The following is a 15,201-nucleotide window of genomic DNA, read 5'->3' as shown; positions in this document are numbered from 1 at the left end:
TTCCTATTTCTTCAGGTTTAAGAGGAAGGTTAAAACAAGTTATTTACAGGCCCCTTCCTGAAATAACTAATTTGAATGCAGTTCTAAGATTTTTATCCAGCTTGCTCTGCAACTTTGTCTATTAATTCCTTTAATAATAGCTTGTACTCTTTTAACAACTATTTCTGCCAGTTTCCTTTACAATCACCCCTCAAACATCCAAGGTTCCATTAAGCTCACTCAGCCCAGATACTTTAAAAACATAAAGTAAAATAAAGCTAATAAGGAACAAAATTTAAGGCTTTTTCTTTTTATTTCAGCCAAGGAATGATGCATGCTACAGATTAATCTTTACTCTTCCCCACTTGGTTTTTCAAAGAACACCACCATTTCAACCCCCAATGAACATGGCACTTGTTTGTTTCTTCCCCTTCTAATTTATTCCAGATTTTCAAGTGTTTTCTTCAGTAACGCTGCTTTCTCCTGCAGTTCAGGTCTGCTGTCTGGCTCCATAGTAGCTAAAGACTCAATTAGGAGCACTCTGCATTCAGATGTCAAACATTCCCACTGTTTAGATTCTGCATGAAAAAAAAAGAAAAAAGAAAAAACCCCAAAGATTCCTTACAGGACAAGAAAAAAATTTAAAAATATCCTATCCCCCAAATAAATGCAAAGCAACCTCTTGATAACAGATCAGTATATAATGATGATAAGTTCAATAGGTGTCTCAAAACCTAATTCTTGACAATAGCCTAGAGGCACATCAGGGAGTTTCCTCTCCTTCCCCCAGTATCAGTGGGAGAAAGCGAAATAACTACAATGAAGCATAGTAGGAAGAAGGAATTATCGGGGCAAGGCACACTGTAGCAAAAAAGTCATTTCAACAACACCATCGCAAGGCCATTTCGTAAGATATGGTCAGTCAAAAAAAAAAAAGAAAAACTTGTAAGAAATTTCATAATTGCAAGGTCCGATTAAGTAGATGACACTCCCTTTTCTTTGAGTAAGGCATCTGAGAACTATATGCACACTGAAAATTTTAGAAAATAAGAAAGTATATCAAATCTTAAATCTTGTTTACAAGGTTTTGCCACTTTCTAGCAATGTGGCTTCAAGCAAGTTTAGCTTGCCTTCAGCCTCATGTTCCTCATCTGGACTATATTAGTACGTATCTGGCAAACTGAGAATTTGGTAATATGACTTAAGTGCCTAGCTCTTTTATCTCAACAAGGAAAAAAGGGATCGGGAGATGTTTAGTGTTACTGAGTCTAAAAGTTCTGTCTGATGGAGCCCTAAGAGAGGTGTTTTAATTGCTAAGCAAAGATAGAGAAGTAGAAAGAGCAAACACACAAGGTTGCAGGAAAAACGTTTCCATCTCTTACATTCTTAATCCATGAAGTTAAAACAATTTGAGAGACAGGAAAAAAAAAGAAGACAGTCCTCCTTCTGAAATCAGTAACAGATACACCACTGGAGAAAATGCTAACAGTTCCCCCTACCCTGCCCACTGATAGACCATTAGAAGAAAAACAGGTTAGGGGAGAAGAAGTAGGATTAAGAAAATTGCTACTACCAGATTTGATGACTCAGGGAGATAACTGTTAAAAATGTTTTTCCAACTCCACTTTTCAGTGTGCCGTTCTGCTTATTTACATGTACACATGCCACTGTCAACCACTTCCTCTAATTAACCAAGATTAAGTCAGGATTCCCGATGAAAACAAAAACTTTATTACTTTAAGACAACTATAGCTTCATAATATATTAAAAATATATAAAAGAATATCAAATTTAAATATTTAGTAAAATTTAATAGTTTTGGCTTTGTCCATTCTTATTGCATGTGCATACATACTGATTTGTATATGCTTAGAGTATATGCTTAGAGTATAAGAAAAATGAAACAAAAAATTTCTAAAACATATGCCACATGGCTTTGTGGTCCTCCAGTCAGAACTAACAACAACTTACCTTCAAGTTTTTTAAGCAGCAATTCTATCACAGATAAAGCTTCTGTTCTCACAGATGAGTAGGTCTTATTTTCTAAAAAGAAAAATCATACAGTTTATACGGCCTGCCTGAAAAACACAACCTCCAAGATTAAATTTGTGTTACTGAAAGAAAGATGTCCAGAAATTACAACTCTAGGGAAGGGTACATCTGGTTTTTTGTTTTGTTATGTTTTAAAGGAAGCTTCCCTTTGCTAAGTATCAAATACTTGAAATGTGCTAATGTACATAGTCTCCTACTTTGGGAAAACAAAAACCTGTCAGCCAAGTATACCAATCACCACAACAAATGGTAATATTTAAATGATCCATTTTAGAAGTGGAAGATGAAAAAACTATCTCAAACACAAAATCATCTTCACATCACACATAAGAACGATCCTTAGGTCTGCATGACCCTCCTCATTTTACCAAAGAACATTCTACGACCCAGTGTTTAAGCCGATCAGGGAAACCTGGAACCCAGCAAAGACAAGTCTGTTGGCTGCCAGTTCTTTATCCATAAAAGCATGTTACTGCCAGCAACTGCAACTGAAGCATGCTTCCTTGGCATCCACTCTTTGACATGGCATCTGATTCACGGTGAAATTGTCTACCAAAAAAATCAACATACAACCAAGCCCAAAGCAGGGTAGGCATGAGATGGGCCTTAATCTTGTTATGCTATAAAGTACAGAAGTGCTACAGTGACGGTGACCTGTCAAAATGACACAGGAGTCAGCTTGAAAGGGCTTCCACTGGCCAAATCTGGGACAATTTGAGTAACAAATTAAGATTTAAAAACTTAAATTATAAACCCTTTGAAGGGGGAAAGAAATCCATGAATCAATGCCAGTAACAGATAAATAAAAAGATGGGCAGAAGAGAAGAATCTTGCTTACAATAGAATTCCAACTATCAAATGGTGAATGTGGACAAAATGCTAGAGTTGCAAAATCATCTTAGTAAAAACTGGTTCAGGGAAGAATCATCAATGCATGCTAAATATAGAGAAGAGATTGTAAAGAAGATAAACATTATTTGAATGATCTTAAGGTCTGTTCCCACAGGCTACTTATTAGACACAAAAGGAAAATATAGTAACTAGCCATTAGAGAAAAACTGATAGTACCTTGACCAGGTAATCAAAATTAACATCACAAATGATAACAGATGGACACTGTGTGTGCCTCTTAATGTGAGGACATATCACTTATGTAAGTATCCCAACTGGGAATTCATAACCTGGATCTGATCATGAGAACACAACAAACACCAAATGAGAAACATTGTTTTTTTCAAAAAGGGACTTTATTCTTCAAAATTGTCAATGTCCTAAGACAAAGAAAGATTGACAAAGTATTCCAGATTGAAGGAGACTAAAAATATATGACAACAAAATTCAATAAATAACTATGAATTGGAGGCCAAGGCGGGCAGATCACTTGAGGTCAGGAGTTTGAGACCAAGACTAGCCAACATGGTGAAACCCCGTCTCTATGAAAAGTACAAAAATTAGCCAGGCTTGATGGCACGCACCTGTAAGCCCAGCTACTTGGGAAACTGAGGCAGGAGAATCACTTAAACCCAGGAGGCAGAGCTGCAGTGAGCCAAGATCGCACCATTGCACTCCAGCCTGGGTGACAGAGCAGACCCTATCTCAAAAATAATAATAATAATAATAATAATCATCATCATCATCATCATCATCCTGGACTGGATTCCCTAATGAAGGGGAGGGAAAAAAAACAATCCTATAAAGAACATTACTGGCTGGGTGTGGTGGCTCATGTCTATAACTCCAGTATTTTGGGAGGCCAAGACAGGTGGATTGCTCGAGCTCAGGAGTCCGAGAACACCCTGGGCCAACACAGTGAAGCCCTGTCTCTACAATTAATATAAAAATTAGCCAGGTGTGATAGTAACTGTAATCCAAGCTACTTGGGAGACTGAGGCAGGAGGATTGCTTGAACCTGGAAGGTGGAGGTTGCAGTGAGCTGAGATCACACCTCTGCACTTCAGCCTGAGTGACAGAGCGAGACTCTGTCTCAAAAAGTAAAAATAAAAATAAAGAACATTACCGAATCAACTGAACAAACTAGAGTATGAACAATAAACATTTGATTTAAAAAACTGCATCCATGTTTACTACCTAAAGTTGACAATGGTACTGTGGCACACTAAATAACTGAGGAAAAAGGGGGCCTGATGTAAGCAACATACTTTCAAATGGTTCAGGAGAAAAACATGTATACAGAAGTCCAAATGACAAAGCAAATGGCACAAAATGTTAACAGATGATTCTGGGTAAAGTGTATACATATTGCAGAGTATTAAATGTACTGTCGTTGCAACCATTGTGTAAGTTTGAATTTACTTTCAAATAACAATTTTGTAAAAATACTTGTCACGAAGGTTTTTCTAAACTAGATGCTAAAATCCTGTTATAGTTCCAGATTTAAATATTCCAGTTAAGGGGTACACACGGAGTATATTAAGTAGCAGAGTCCAGTAGCTGTTTCAGAAATTTAGTTCCTAAGACAAGGTAGGAAATATTTGAAGCTCGGCTCCTTAGCTTTAAAATTAGGACTCCCTCGTCAGTTTTAGTTTACTACACTCACCTAAAGAATATGTGATTGATTTACATGTTTCAAGCAGAATTTCAGCCAAAGCCTCAGGATCTGCATATTCTTCTTCCAAAAGCATTAACCTATACAAATCAGAAAGCAAGGTACAAATGCTAATTATTAAGAAACAGTCTAAAACTTTCCTGTCACAATTTCTGTCTGTATGTATCATTGTCACTTTAGCTACTAGTTTTTAAATGTATAAAAATTCCACTGATTATATATAAAATGCTGCAGGGGTGGGGGGAACAAAATAAAAAACTGAACCATGAAGCAGTTTACCCCTGAAAAAAGGCATTCATTGATTGCAAGACTCCTAGCTGCACTTTCCACGTGCTGAGTTTTAGCCGTTCACACATCAGTTTGCACAGCTCCTGACGATAACAACCTGGAAAAGAAAGACAAGGTGGGACACAGCAGGAGAGAGTATAAAAGAGCAAGAGATGGAATAAATGAGGGACAGACAGAGAGAGCAAGAGAAAGGCAGAGGGACAGAGAAAAAGAGAAGGCAGGGAGGATAAGGGAGAGAAAAGCAGGAAAAAGAGAAATAAAACAATAAATATTTTTAATTAAAGCCATTGAAATTTCTCCAAAACCTTCAGCATGACTTTGTACTCAATCCCCAAACAAATTTTCTTGATCAGAAACTGCCCCCACAAAGGTACAATGTAATTGTTTACAAATATTCACTTTCAAGGCATATGGTTCTCCATGGAACTGAGAAAGCACTTTAACCACACCCTCTTTGCCCCTCAAAACTCCCTGAATGACAGCCAAAGAAAGGAGAACTCTGGAGGCCAGGAGCTCCTCTCTAGATGCTCACAAGCCTCTGCAAATTGCAGGTTTACCAAGAGTCAACAGTGCTTTCTTATAAACCTGTTATGCCAACCACAACTGTAATTATAATTATATAATTAATATTATGCCAACTGATGAACCAGCAGAAAACTTAAGAACGAAGTTGTTTTTAATTACTGTAGGATTTTGTAGGGCTCAAACAAATGTAAAAATGGGGGAAAAAATCTAGAATTCTGCACTAGAATTGTCTCATAAGAGCTTGAAATTTCTCTATTTTAAAGAAACAAAACCCAGAAATTGTAGCTATATGTAAGAAGCCAATGCGTAACAGTTAAGTTCCTAAAGAAAAGGCCTTGGTTCGCAATAAATGCACTTTTCTATTAACAACCTTCTACGTCTTATATTAAAATAAACTGCTTTATGTTTGTATCAACTTTCTCATACAATTCCCTACCTTAGCTGTCTCCACCTATCAAGGAAAAGTGTAACAGTCTTTATAGTGTCATATTAGTGGACTTCCACTGCAGTGTATAATATTAAGAAATAAAACCACTTGCAAATTTGTATCTTCTGGGAAACTCTTCCTATAAACACAGCAAATACGTAAGTTCACTCAAAGGCTGACAGGGCTCAAAGAGAACCTTAACTCTGATTCTAGACATATCCAATTACAAATACTCAACAATACCTTTTTTAATAACATTCAGTAATATTGTCGCTTGGCATGGAGGCTCATACCTATAAATCCCAGCACTTCAGGAGGCAGGCCAAAGTGGGAGGATCACTTGAGCCCAGGAGTTTGAGACCAACCTGGGCAACACAGCAAGACCTCACCTCTTCAAAAAAAAAACAAAAACAAAAAACTAGCTAGGTGTCATGGCATGCACCTGTATACCCAAATACTTGGGAGGCTGAGGCAGGAAGATCACTTGAGCCCTGGACGTAAAGGCTGCAGGGACTGCACCATTGCACTCCAGCCTGGGTAACAGAGCAAGACCCTGTCTCCAAAAAAAAAAAAAAAAATATATATATATATAGACACACACACTAAGATCTTCAGCGGGACGCACTGTAGGACCCAACCCAAGGCAAGCTTAAAGGGTAGCAACATCACTTCTTGGCCTTTTGGCTAAGATCCAGTGTAAAGGGTAGTATCATCCCAAGGTTAAGGCCCTATCAGGGGACTCGAAACTAACTGCAACCTCATCCAATAATAAAGGTTTACTGTTGATTTCATCTTTGGGAAATACATGTCCAGTTCTGAAAATCGTCCAGTAGTGAGTTTTTCACTGAAACAAGGATTTCAAGTGCTTACTGAACACTTGGTAACATGGCCATTCATTTTAGGATAAAGAGACCCCACTAATAAACTTTGTGGATTCCTCCAAATGATCATCAAGAAGATCAGCAGAACTCTTCTATCAAATTCTCTGCATAAAATGTATCATGGTTATTATAGGTGGAACTATGCCCCCAAAGTTCGTATGTTGAAATACTATCCCCCAGTACCTCAGAATGTTACTGTATTATTATTAGATAGAAGACAGACCCTTTAAAGAGGTCCTATGAGTGGGCCCTAATACAGTGTGTCTGGTGTCCTTACAGGAAGAGGTGATTAAGACACAGAGACAACAAAGATCATGTGAAGACACACGGAGAAGACAGCCATTCCCAAGCCAAGGTCTCAGAAGAAACTAACCCTGCTGACGATGCCTTGATCTCAAAAGCTCAGACTTCCATCCTCCAGAATTGTGAGAAAATAAATTTCCGCTAAGCCACCCAGTCCGTGATACCTTCTTACAGCAGCCCTCGCTGCAATGGTACACTGATCAGTGAGGTGATATGCTCACGTACACAAAAAATTTCCACTGAGTAATTCTCATTACTAATCAATCAGGCTCGATGAGAAACAATAACTATACTTTGTCATACAGAAAACCTTTGCTCTCATTAAGTAACCTCTGGTTACAGCACTTCTTCAAATGCGGTTTCTGGTGCTTACGTTGGGTCTCTGCGTTTCGGGGCCAGGCTTTGCCCAGGCTTTCAAAGGCACCCAGCAGATATTCCAGCTGGAGCTCCTTTTCCTTTTCATTCTCATCTTCATTTTTGGTTGTCTGCACCCCACTACTTTCAAGTGAATTCTAGGATATATCAAAGAAAATAAAATTTAATATTTTCTTCTTCAAAGTTACAGGTATGCTATTAAAGCAATCAGGGTACTAGAGCAGGAGCTATTAACCAAGAGTTAAACAGTAAATTCTCTACCATAAGCTTCCTCATTTACAACCAGAATATTGTGTCTCTAATAAATTTAGGAAATACTTTACAGGAATCTGTAAACAAAAGCTAAAAAATACTGCATATGTAGTCTTTTGAGCATAATGTGAGATCTGCATGAGAATCAGGTATTAAAGATGGAAGAAACTCAGTAATGATCTGAATAAATCCAAACTCTTTCTTGATAGATAGGAAAACAGAGGCTAAGAGAAGCAACTGGTCCAGCTCGCTAGTGATGTCATCAACTTAAAATACAAGTCTCCTAAATCCATATGCTATCACTATGTTTGTAATAGAAATTTATTTTAAATAGCCTTATTACTGAAAGAAAACAACTGCAAATTAGCAGCAATAAGAAATAAGAATGTTACTTAAAATATTTCATGTTTCACAAATAGGGAAACCACACTCTTTTTTTCTTTTTTTGGACCAGTGGGCAACTTTTAAAACTGAGTATTCCATTTTCCACATGAAACCTGAGTGGTTTTTTTTTTGACCCAAATCCTCCACTATATGGCAGAGGCAATTCACATGACACACTGAGCTTCTTGCCTTTATTCTAGGATGGCTGGGGTGGCTTAGCTTATTAGCTAAGGCAAAGTTTATTATGACATAAACTGTTCATTCACTACCAAATCCACTCTCTGCTTCTCCCATGGAGGCAAAATGGACACCCAGAATGAAGACTCAGTCTGCTGCCAGGTGTGCTAAGTACTGAGCAACGGGATGGATATAAGTCAAAGTGCCATCTAGCGGTGCCCAAGAACTCTCCTCAAGAGAGAACTGGCATGCCCACTGTGATCCTTCATCCTTGCTTCACCTCCTCTGTATTCCTGCCTGGAACACACATACACTGTGGACCCTGAGGATGATGACTCCACCCTAGAAATGGCAGAGTTGGGAGATGTAAAGAGCCGGAATACCTGAACGCTTTGTGATGCTCCCAATGCTACATGAGAAACATAGCACTGTCTATCTCGTTTAAGGCCATATTTTGGAATTTCTCTGCTACTTGCAGCTAAACTAATCCTAATAATCAGGACATAGGGGAAAACAATGTTTTAACTCTTTCTTTTTAAAGTATAAACCAGAACTGAGGATACAGGTGGTATTACCTTCTTGATGAGAGGTATGACAATGTCAGAAAACTCCTGGAATCTGTCTTCTTTGGTGGCCTTCAAGACATCAGCTGCACAGCTGATTGCTACAATCTTGTATTTGAGATTCTCTTTGCTACATTCCTTCAGAACAGCTTGAAGAATTTCATTTGTGCTGGGTTGATTGGGCACAGACTTTTCCAGCCCTGCACTACAGGATCCATAAAAAAGCATCAGAAGTTAATAAAGGCTGCAGCTTTCAGGTTCAGTTTAAGAAATGGCATCCTCATTGAAAGAACATTTACCTGCAAGCTGTCACCACACAGGCAATGGCTTTCAACAGCTCTTCCTACGGGGGTGAAAGATGAGGACATACTATTAATCCCAAACATGTCATTTACACTCTCTACACTATGATTATAATTACCTTAGGAGTTTCTGATAACTGTGACAACAAAAATTAACAATTGTCACCTCATCTTTAATGCATAATTTTAAGCACATCCACCAAGTTTTACTCCAAACCATGGACGCAGGATAATTATCTTCACCTCCATTTCGTAGAAGCCTAAAGAACTGATTTGACCCAGGTCTCACAGACAACAGTGTCAACCACAGAATTAGAATGATGTCTGACTCCCAGTCCAGTACTACTTCAGTACCGCATGGGCCACTGTTGACCTTTACAACATAAAGATCATTATGTTGCCACAATCTCATGTTCCCCACTGAGTGTTCACTGTAAGAATCCTACTAAAGCCCTTGTGTAAAAAAATAACTGTTACTAATTCACAGGTCCCAGAGATGGGCATCTTCAGCCCCAGGTTTAGAAGCAGCCTACCTTGCTACTCTATGTCACATGGGCCCAATCCTGATCTTTTTATGCTCAATCCTGATCTGTTCATAAGGTCAACAGATACAAAATGCTGACAAGTTGGTTTAAGACATAACTTGGAAGGCTGAATATGAAAAATGTATCTATCTCCAGCATTACTGTCCATTATGCAAGGCCACGTGGGTTCCAGTTTCAGAGGAAATACCACAGTTAATTGGGCAAGGTTTACCCAAAGCTCCACCGTCTAGGAAATCTGGTTCACAAAAATAATCCATCAGAAGTTACACAAAACCAGACCCTTATTATTATATGAAATGAAAGATGAAGTCAGAATCCCTTTAACTGGGCATGAATGGTTCCTTTACCTTTCCTGCCCACGTTCTTCCAGCCAGGCCTTGCAGCAATGCGGTCAGTATCATTCCGAGATATGGAGGTACTAGAGAGCTAGTTTGCTTTGCAATTGATGCCATGGCAATTGCACCCTGGGCTTTCATTTTCCAAGACTGAGACTGCAAAGCCTTCTGGGTAATAGTAATTAACTCCTGCAGGTATAATCGAATGCCACCAAAAGAACCTAGGAAAGCAAAATTAAAACAACTTTTAAGTGACAAGAAAAATTAACTGATTTTTCTAAGTCTGAAAAAGAGTCAGTGACCAACAGTCTAAAAGCAGTGATTCTCAACTGTTAAAACACACCACTCTCTCAAAGGGAGAGAAAGTGTGTTGGTGGTGTGACTTACTCTCACAATAGTAGAACTTTACGAACTTAGGTGCCCACAGGAACGTATCACACAAATGGGCATCACCCATTAATATGTAACAAGGTGAAAAACACATTTAGAAAACTACTCTAAAATAGTCCAAGGCCACATAAATCACACTCTCAATTAAAAATGTAAAGCTCTCCTTGCTCACAGAGTTTGTATTCTCTCATGTGGGCAGTGAGAAATGAGTAAAGACAAAAATCCTAAGTGCCAAACTTGAGAACTCAGCAATTGGGATGGGGGCATATTAAGGTCCTGGGAAAGTAACTTTAGAGGAGTTTATGAATAATGAATGCAAGTAAAAAATTCTAGCTGTGATTCCTAAGAAGCAGGTTTAACTCAGATCACACTACTAACCAGGTACATTTTCCTGCCACACTTCAGTCCATAAATTACATTCTTCTTTTTCGGATTTTTCCTCATCAGCAATTTCATGCATGCCTAAAAATGCCAGAGGCAGGACTTCTTTTGCATGATTCTTTAACACATCAGGGCTGTATCGTCCAATAGCATGAATAGTCAAAGCACAAGAGGTCTTGTAGATAGGTTCTGAAAAGGAGAAACCAAAATCTTTATGACATTTATTGTTTTTAAGGGTAACTGATCTAAATAGGCTATTGTTCAACTCATACAATAGCAAAACAAATAGGTAAAATCAATTAGAAATGTTTCTAGCAGGCTGGGTTGTGGTGGCTCACACCTGTAATCCCAGCACTTTGAGAGGCCAAGGTGGGCAGATAGCTTGAGCTCGGGAGTTTAAGACCAGCCTGGGCAACATGGCGAAACCCCATCTGTACAAAAAATACAAAAATTAACCAGGTGTGGTGGCACGTGCCTGTAGTCCCCGCTACTCAGAAGGTTGAGGCACAAGAATCGCTTGAGCCCAGGAGGCTGAGGTTGCAGTGAGCCGAGATAGCACCACTGCACTCCAGCCTCAGCGACAAAGCCAGACACCATCTCAAAAAAAAAAAAGGAAAGGAAAGAAACAAATGTTTCTAGCAAATCACATAAAATCATGGAGGGTAAGACCTAATTTGTACTGTTTTATTGGGCTGTTAACATCTAAATTTAAAATAACATAAAATAGAAAAAGAAAGGTACCTTCTTTCTCCATATACCACCCACTGAGCTTCTGCAGGAGTTTTTCAGTGCTGCTATCCCGTGAAGTCTGAAAAAGAAACAATCCTAAGTATTTCTTTGTAACTGTCAGAGTTTTATTTAACCAAGCAAGAAATTTAACTCACCCGAACTAAATGGCCCATGGCAAATGCACAAGATTTCTGAATCACACTGTTCCGATCTGTCAGGCCACTAAGCAAAGCACTCATAAGTTTACCTACCAGAAATAAAGAGAAAAAAATCTGATACTTGGTTGACCAAATGTTCCACTCTGTTCCCAGAACCCAAACAAACCTAACCCTATAATTAACATCTGATTTCCTCCACAGTATAGATTTCTGAATGTTACATTTATATATCCATTTGCTTCCTTTCACCTGATATAAAGTTAAAATTAAACCAGAATATCGTGGAAAAATTTGCAAAAATGAGAGCCAGGTATATAAAGAACATTAGCCCAGTCTAGAAACCAATCTAAGAAGAGAAAAATGCTGACGTAAAATCAGCTATCAATGGTAAGTCCTCTGGAATAGAGGATACTTTTACCTCCATATACCACTAAGGAAAAATCAAACGTTTATGAACAGTGAAAAGTTGCTAAACTTGATAAACCCTGCACTTCCTGCAGACAAAGAAATGAAGGGGCCAGGGGACTGAAGGGAGAAAAGGCACACAGCATCACAAGCAGGTCTGAATGGTAATTATTTTTCCTTTTTAAAACTCTGTCACACAAGACAGGGCCGTGCAAAAATATCACCACACATCACTTGACAAACTCACCTGAGTAAGGTGTTAGGTCCTGAGGACACTGAGTAGTTAATGACACAATGACACTGGCACAGCCACCCTACAGGATTACAAAAGCAAAGGTCTAAATCTGATGGTCACAATGTTCTACCTACCAAACCACTGGCTTAGGTGCCAAAAATTTAAACATATAAAATACATGAAACCTAATACCCCCTCCAGGATTCAATACAGAAAAAGGAAAACTCTTAAACTAGTAATGCAGAGATTTTATTTTTTAAACTCCCAAGAGAAAGATGGGTGATCTTAGACATTGTGAAAAAGAAAGAAAACTGGTACAATCTTCTGGAAAAGCAAAATATGTCATCTTGTCCATCACTGGGCTAACATTTCCATTTCTAGAAATTTAACCAAATATCTTCAGGTATGCCTCATCACCGTAAAGCATCACGGTGCTTTACTAATTTTTCAAAAACTGAAAACAAGTCAGATGTTCCCTGATGGAATAAAATAAATGATGTTACATCCATACAGTGGAGTATCACAGGGCCATTAGAAGAGGACATTGCAGAAGATACATGTGCAGAAAAGACCGGAAGGAAACACTCCAAAATACTAACAGCAGTTATCTCTGTATAGCAAAATTCTGGACAATTTTTAACTTTTTCCTAATCTATAAATGCTAAAATTTTAAAATACCAGCAAGTGTTAATTTTGTCATAAGAAAAAATGTGAGTTATTAATTTGTTGTTAAAAGGGTGGTGGGCGGGGGGGGGCGTCTGATCCTTCAAAGATCTTGAAAACGAAGACATTTTTCTGTTCAAACACTGCTGACCCCTCTGTGAAAAATGCAATTGCCACCTAAAACAATCCATGCCCTAATAACTGGATGCGCATTTCCATGAACTGCTAATGAATGACAACCTAGAGGTTACGTACATGGCACCCAGAGAACAGAAATGATTCCACTAAGTAAGTTAAGACAATACTTACTGGAACAGTTACATGTTTTCAGTTATCGGTGCAACCACAGAAATAAAATGGTTAGTGTATAATAATATTAGATTTTGTGGTAAAACATGAATTTCAAACATGATGGCTGTTATATCCTTATGGCCAAAACTAATAAAGATGCACATTTCTTCTTGTGAAAAGTACACTTACCTTAGTTCCAAGACCTACACCACTTCTGATCAGTTCACACAACCTAGGAACTAGCTCGCCCAGCACCGACACATCAAGATATTGCAGGCACTTTTGAAAAAGGACAAATACAAAGGTAAGCCTTGGCAAATAAGTCAGGACCACATCTTCAATTAAAAACTGCCCTTGTCAAACATGTACCCACTGGATTTGACATGAAGTTGAAAAATCACTGTTTGATTCTGCTCTAATTTCAATATTAAAACCACCACTGTACTACAAACAGAAAAATTATTCATCAGTGATTCAACACTAAAAACAAACCAAAAAATGAAAAACATCAATTTGCTAAAAAAGAAAATAATGGTTACTCAAGAATAAAGAATCTCTCCGGGCCTACTTCCTCTTTATCAATCCATGTTTGGTATAAAAAAACCTAAACTAAAAATTGACCTTCTACAGTGGGCCTACCCTACGAAATCCCCTCTAATAAGTCAATTTCTTAGATGAATTTTCCTATAAATTGCTGGCTTTTATTTTTGAAAATGCAATTAACATGTTTTCTATTAATAATGAATATAAATGGTATTCACTAACTATTCCTATTTCTTTAAATTTTTATTTCCCCCCAATAATCTAACAAAGATACAACATTCTTAGACCAAATTTTGGTAACAGTCCCCCAACAGGTACTAAAACATAACTACTTCTCTTGTCCAGTTTAACGTAGTTTTTTGTACACTTCAATTTTTTTAGGGGTTGGATCTGTATCTTCAGAGTCCTGCTAAAGGTATAGATCTGCTTTGCAAACTAATTTCCAGTAAACACAATCATAGCTAACTAACCACTACCGGGAGTACACAACAGAGTAACTTTACCAAGACTCCAGGAACTTTAGAAATCAGAACCTGAGAGTGCCAAGCAGCTCTTTACTGCAAATGCCTTCCTATGACTAAAACAACATATCGACATTGCCCAATCTCTTCACCTACCTTTATGTTACCTACTTCATTAAATACCTCCAGCTTATAACTTTCCTAGTTCCTCCCAAAGGTAACTATTAGGCACAGGCACAACTCTGAACCTTTCTAAATACACAGATCAAAAGACTACAGATGTAAATTTATACAGAGCTCTTAATATGTTGTTGTCCCTTGTAACAGAAATTTGGACCGACTGTTTCTGGTATTTGGGGAACTATTTATTCCACTTAGTGACAGAGAAGAAAAGAGAAATATACTAAGAAAAAACTGGAGTCACAACAGCTGCTCGACTCATCCCATAAGTCTCTACTTCATTTAACATAGCCTGAAGACTTTGAAGAATTACACTTTCAGGTAAGCAAACTCTCTCATTATTTAAGACACTCACCATGTTGATTGTTTCCATCATCGGAGAGGATTTGGCAGCACTAAGCCGAGCACTATCCATCGCAGCCTAAAGAACAGAAATTCAAGTCACTCGGCGCATTCAATTAATTAGGAATAATCCACACACACACCATAAAAGACTTTCACTTTCAAATTACAGAACTTTAAAAAAAAAATAATCCGTAGCTATAACAAAGGCACACATTAAGTCTAACTCTAATTTCTTTTGACCTATACTCAACAATTTACCAGGAGAAGCAGCACCTCACTACAGGCGAAAAATTCAGATAATAGTTAAGAAATTAGCATAGTATGGCAGTGGGCAAGTCATCCAGCCTTCTTGAGCCTGAGGTTCTCCATCCACTAAATAAAGGAACTGACTAAATAAATTTCTAAGGTTTTTAAAATTGTGTCTAAGCAGTAAAAAATTTTATATGGGTAGTTCTTTAACTTTGTA

The 15,201-nt window shown here is 38.0% G+C and overlaps 1 protein-coding gene across 1 annotated transcript in view; it reads right to left on the bottom strand.

Annotated features, from left to right (window-relative positions):
* Positions 1 to 273: 273 nt before the first annotated feature.
* The window catches only part of KIAA0368 (KIAA0368 ortholog), a 114,495-nt gene continuing 99,567 nt past the window's right edge, over positions 274 to 15,201 (bottom strand). Inside the window, exons 37-49 of the mRNA XM_011973279.1 lie at positions 13,396 to 13,485; positions 12,265 to 12,331; positions 11,610 to 11,701; positions 11,467 to 11,533; positions 10,723 to 10,914; positions 9,967 to 10,175; positions 9,072 to 9,115; positions 8,785 to 8,977; positions 7,395 to 7,533; positions 4,877 to 4,982; positions 4,589 to 4,677; positions 1,951 to 2,022; positions 274 to 557 (exon numbers count right to left, since the gene is read on the bottom strand). Of these exons, the coding sequence (XP_011828669.1) occupies positions 418 to 557; positions 1,951 to 2,022; positions 4,589 to 4,677; positions 4,877 to 4,982; positions 7,395 to 7,533; positions 8,785 to 8,977; positions 9,072 to 9,115; positions 9,967 to 10,175; positions 10,723 to 10,914; positions 11,467 to 11,533; positions 11,610 to 11,701; positions 12,265 to 12,331; positions 13,396 to 13,485 (1,500 nt within the window). The 3' untranslated portion in view covers positions 274 to 417. The remainder of the gene's footprint in view (positions 558 to 1,950; positions 2,023 to 4,588; positions 4,678 to 4,876; positions 4,983 to 7,394; positions 7,534 to 8,784; positions 8,978 to 9,071; positions 9,116 to 9,966; positions 10,176 to 10,722; positions 10,915 to 11,466; positions 11,534 to 11,609; positions 11,702 to 12,264; positions 12,332 to 13,395; positions 13,486 to 15,201) is intronic.

The sequence above is a fragment of the Mandrillus leucophaeus genome, unplaced genomic scaffold (genome assembly GCF_000951045.1).
Source record: "Mandrillus leucophaeus isolate KB7577 unplaced genomic scaffold, Mleu.le_1.0 Scaffold1366, whole genome shotgun sequence".
Classification (NCBI taxonomy): Eukaryota; Metazoa; Chordata; class Mammalia; order Primates; family Cercopithecidae; genus Mandrillus; species Mandrillus leucophaeus.
Note: the sequence above shows the minus strand (reverse complement) of the source record. Positions and strands in the feature narration are given on the sequence as shown.